Here is a 4,999-nt window from a genome sequence, read left to right on the forward strand (position 1 = left end):
AAATCTGGTGACTGTAGATGACTATACAGTGAAGTCATTGTCATCTTCAAGAAACCAGTTTGAGGTGATTTGAGCTTTGTGGTAGTGTGTCATCCTCTTGCAAGGAGACTTCAGAAGCAGGGTACACTGTGGTCATAAAAGGGTGGACATGTCCATCAAGCATATTTAAGCAGTCTGTGGTGTTTAAATGATGCTCAGTCAGTACTAAGCAACCCGAAGTGTATGAAAAAATATCCCCCACATGATTACACCACCAGCAGAAGCCTGAGCTGTTAATTAAAGGCAGGAAGGATCCACGTTTTCATGTTGTTTATACCAAATTCTGACTGTACCATTTGAATGTGGCAGCAGAAATCATGACTCGTCAGACAAGACAATGCTTTTCAATCTTCTATTGTCCAATTCTGGCGAATCTGTGAGGACTGTAGTTTCCTGCTTTTTGCTGACAGGACTCAGAGATGCTATTCTGCACACCTTGGTTGTAACAAGTGGTTAGTTGAGTTACTGTTGCTTTCCTATCAGGTCTCAGTTGATATTTTTCTCCTTTTCAGACCATTCTCTGTAACCCCTAAATATGATTTTGTGGGAAAATCCCAGTAGAATAGCAGTTTCTGAAATATTCTGACCAGTACATGTGGTACTAATAACCATATCACATTCAAAGTCACTTAAATCAACTTTCTTCTCTATTCTGATGCTCAGTTTGAACTTCAGCATGTTGGCTTGACCATGTCTAAATGCATTAAGTTGTGATGTGAGTGGCTGATTATATATTTAGGTTAATGCGCAGTGGAACGGGTGGAACTAAAAAAGTGTCCAGTGAATGGCGGTCTAATTAGTTCATGTTTACCCTTTAAAGCACAGTGGCTGCGACGTTTAACTGTGTGTCTGATGTTGGTGAAAAACGTTACCTGTTCATATTTTGTCTTCATGCACTTATAAATATATGCTCTGCTCTGTATGTTAGAGAAAGTCTGTGACTTCTGTTTACTAGTGAATTTGGGGGATTCTACATTAAAATAATTTGTCACTTACCAAGTAGTTTCCAGTTAAAATCCTGTCGATATGATACATGATTCATCTCGCTTTAGAATACAGCATAGGTTCAGAGGGGTCTAAGGAAGTCAGGTTTAAACAATTTCTTTTTTAACAAAAAAATAACAAATATTTCCCACCAGTGAAGTTACTCCAACTGACTGACTACAGTCTAATATACAGTTAAATATAAAAAATAGCAAATGTATGAAAGTTTAATTTGATGAAAAATGTTCTAATGGAGCTATTAAACATATTAAACAACTGGATTGCAGATAAGAGTTGGAGTTAGTTTCAGTCACTATTCTTGCAGTTATTAAGAATTAAGCAGGGTTTTTGTACTCTAAGATGAAACTTCCACTTTTTGGGTGCTGGTAACTTCTGTTGTTCTACATTTTCGATTAATTTTCCCACATCCATAGACTTCATTTAAAATGTTTTACTGTAGCAGGCTTTTTCTTGACTAGCCACAACATAATAAAGTAAGTAAAAGTACGGTGTGACAGAGAAACAAGCACGCAGACTGGCCGTACAACATGACTAATGTACTGATAGTGTTGAGGTACAGAGAGGTGTGAAGGCTCTGACAGGGTAATGAGGTGGTCAGGGTGGGGATTAGCAAGAGGCCGCAGGCCCCGAGGCAGAAGGCCTCGTTTCCTGGCCTGAGCCCCTGTTTGTCCTGCCTGACCTGACAGCTCTGGGGGCAGATCCTGCTTGGATACATCCCCGCTCCCACGCCTGTCTGAAGCTGTTAGCCACTGGCTGTGAGTAGCTAGCTGGGCTTAGTGTTGTCTGAGCTGTGGCTGGGTGGGGAGGGGTCCAGTCATCTGTGGGAAGGGGTGGCAGCTACTGTGTGCTGGCAGAGAGAGGGTGATCGGGGGGAAAAGGCATCTGGGAGAAGAGTGGGCAGCGATGATTAATAGCTTTGGTCTGGCTGTTGTCAAAACTTTTTTATTTGTGTTACTCATGTTGGAAGGAAAACGAGCCATCTCGTCTTTCTTCTTTTGAACATCATCGCTCTGTCTCCATGGATCTGTTCTACCTAGTTGTCAATGATTTACCACATATTTGTACAGTAATAATTGGGAGATCAACTAAAAGGAAAAACAACAAAAAATATTCCAATATGGTGTCTGGAAAATGCATGCTCCCAGTTTAGTTTGTCATAGATTTGACCCTTCTACCAAAAAATGTAACCTTGTGTGACGTGTTGTTGTTGAATTAGATTTGGTGATTGCGTGACTTATAACACTGCTCACATAATATTTACTTATGAACTCTTCCAGGGATTCCACCACTTCTATCCTGGGTTTTCCTTTAATTTGTTGCTTGGATGTCATTGACATTATTAAGCTTCCCTTCAGCTCGCTTCAACACCTTAACCCACATTTTAAACACTGGTAGTTCATCTCTGTGCGTTTTACCTGTGCAATTAATTTCAGCCTTCTTTTTTGCCTGAATGATCAATTAAAAGCACTTTCAAGTTCTGGTCTTCAAAGAGTGTTGTCTGCATACCAACTGTGTGCACAACCCTGTTTTTACTTCAAAATCCATAAGATAACACCTCTCCTCTACACCACGGGGAGTGTTTGATTATCACTCTCCAAAAATGAAAATGAAATGAAGGGATATTTACTTTTCTTGCCCAAAAGCTTTGATAGCTCAATTGCTTGTTTTCAGTGGCTTGTTATTATTTTTCAATTGGTGGATTGGCTGTTGGGTTTGGAGTAGCATGGAGCAGCTCTCCGAGTGTTGTTTCTGCCCTGGATATATACACAGGCATTAGTGAAAGCACAGAGAGAGCAGCTGAGATACAGACACACAAGGAGAAAGAGAGAGAGACAGAGAATGCATCACCACTAAAATTTTTGTTAGTATCTCAAACATTACATCCATGTGAGAATGACAAATAAATGCAATTTTATTGTTTGGTTCTGCCATATATGGGCCTCTTCTGATTAAAGATGTTAAATCCTACACTGTAAAAATACAACACTTTTTACAATCTAAAAATTTAGCATTGCATGCAAGTCTTTGTATTATATAAACCGCAGTCTGTTAGAAAATTGTCAATTTCTGGGTGAGTACTCGGTGGGTCCTCCTGCCTCAGTCGTCACTGGCTACTCAGTGGCGTCATTCCTGCCCTGTCATATAAAACTGTCAACGCCTTTCTCTCACCTGAACTGACACACACACTACCCCAAACACCAGGACAGGATAGGGGCCAGAGCAAGGGGCTGTACATGCACCTGGTTGATTCTTTCCCCTGCTGATCATTTCGACAAAAAGGCGATCGTTGCATTGGTTCTTTTATGAATCTAGCAAATTATTCCTACTTCTCTGGCATGTGCAACATGACCGCAGAGCAATCACCTGCCGAGGCAAGTCCTGTTGTCATGTCTCCAAATGTGAGCCTGGACTCGCCACTGCCTCCGCCGCCTTTGATGCTACAGGCCCGGTCAAAGGAAAGCATTTTGATCAAGTCCGAGCCCCGAGGAAACAGTCCCAACACGGAGGACGGAGGCGCTCTGGGTCAGACTGAAGAGCACCTGCCCACGGGGAGCCGCAGGAGGAAGAGGCCCGTCCAGAGGGGGAAGCCTCCCTACAGCTACATCGCTCTCATCGCCATGGCCATTGCCAACTCCCCGGAGAGGAAACTCACCTTAGGGGGCATTTATAAGTTCATAATGGAGCGCTTCCCTTTCTACAGGGAGAACTCGAAGAAGTGGCAGAACTCAATCCGCCACAACCTCACGCTCAATGACTGCTTTGTGAAGATCCCCCGGGAGCCCGGCAGACCAGGTAAAGGCAATTACTGGACGTTAGACCCCGCAGCTGAGGACATGTTTGACAACGGAAGTTTTTTGAGGAGAAGGAAAAGATTCAAGCGCACAGACGTTAGCACATACCCCGGTTACATGCAGAGCTCCAGCGCTTTTACGCCAACGCCAATGGGAAGGCCTTCGTATCCAAACGCCCTGTATGCCGGCATAGGGTCAGGTTACGGCTCTCAGCTGACGGCCACATCCCCACACCCAGCCATGCTGCATCATTACCAGACCTCTGCTGGAGTCAGCCAAGGACAGCCGCGCATGTTCAGCATCGACAACATCATCAGTCAGCAGACGGTTGTGCAGAGCGGCCCAGGTGGGGACCTCAACTCCCAAGCGCTGGGGCTGGGTGGAGGTGATCTGAGCACTATGACCTCCAGCTGCTCGGTAACCGGCACCGACCCGTCTGCTTGCTTCCAGACTCAGACTGTCAACCCGTCAGCGAACATGCTGAGCAGAAACAGCGGGAACCTTTCATCCAACCTGACCACCGGGTACCCATATTCCTCTCCGGCTTCTCCTCCAAATCTACCCACCATGACCCAGTCCGGATTCTCCCCGGGCAGCTCCCAAGTGTACTGTACGAGCAACCGGCTCTCCCTACCGGCATTGCGCCCGAGCTCCTGCGCCGAGCACTCGGAGCAGCTACTGGGCCTCTCCAGCCCCATGAACTACAACAACACTTACATGAGACAAGCCAACTTTGCGTCAGGATTAGAGCGGTATATGTAAGATGAAAACTAAAAACTTAATTGAGTGCAGACAGGAAGGATTCTAGACCTAAATGGCCCATTAAAGGAAAAAGCCCCAAATTAATCAGAAGAACAGCTTAAAAATAACAAGTTCATATTATTCAGTCAGCATAACAATAAATGATAGATTTAGTTCACGCTGGAATTTCGGAATTTAATTTTTTGCCAAGCTCAAAAAGGACATGACACAATAAGACCGAGCCTCACTATGAAACATTCCTATTTGAAAAGGTGTAAAGCCATTTAGTTTGACACATTCCATGAGTGTATCTCAATATGTATTAATTTGTGAAACACTGCTTTTGTATTTCCTGTATTTTGCAGTTTGTTTTTAAGTTTACATGTTTCTTATAGACGTATAGACTGTTCACGTCTGCTGTT

At 43.9% G+C, this 4,999-nt stretch overlaps 1 protein-coding gene across 1 annotated transcript; it reads left to right on the plus strand.

The window, feature by feature from the left end:
- Positions 1–3,347: 3,347 nt before the first annotated feature.
- foxe3 (forkhead box E3) lies at positions 3,348–4,598 on the plus strand. The gene has a single exon (XM_084922259.1). The coding sequence runs from the start codon at positions 3,348–3,350 to the stop codon at positions 4,596–4,598; it is 1,251 nt and encodes a 416-aa protein (XP_084778385.1).
- The last annotated feature ends 401 nt before the right edge of the window (positions 4,599–4,999 follow it).

Source organism: Perissodus microlepis, chromosome 23 (genome assembly GCF_051167445.1).
Source record: "Perissodus microlepis isolate ML-2025 ecotype Zambia chromosome 23, ASM5116744v1, whole genome shotgun sequence".
In the NCBI taxonomy this organism is placed as follows: Eukaryota; Metazoa; Chordata; class Actinopteri; order Cichliformes; family Cichlidae; genus Perissodus; species Perissodus microlepis.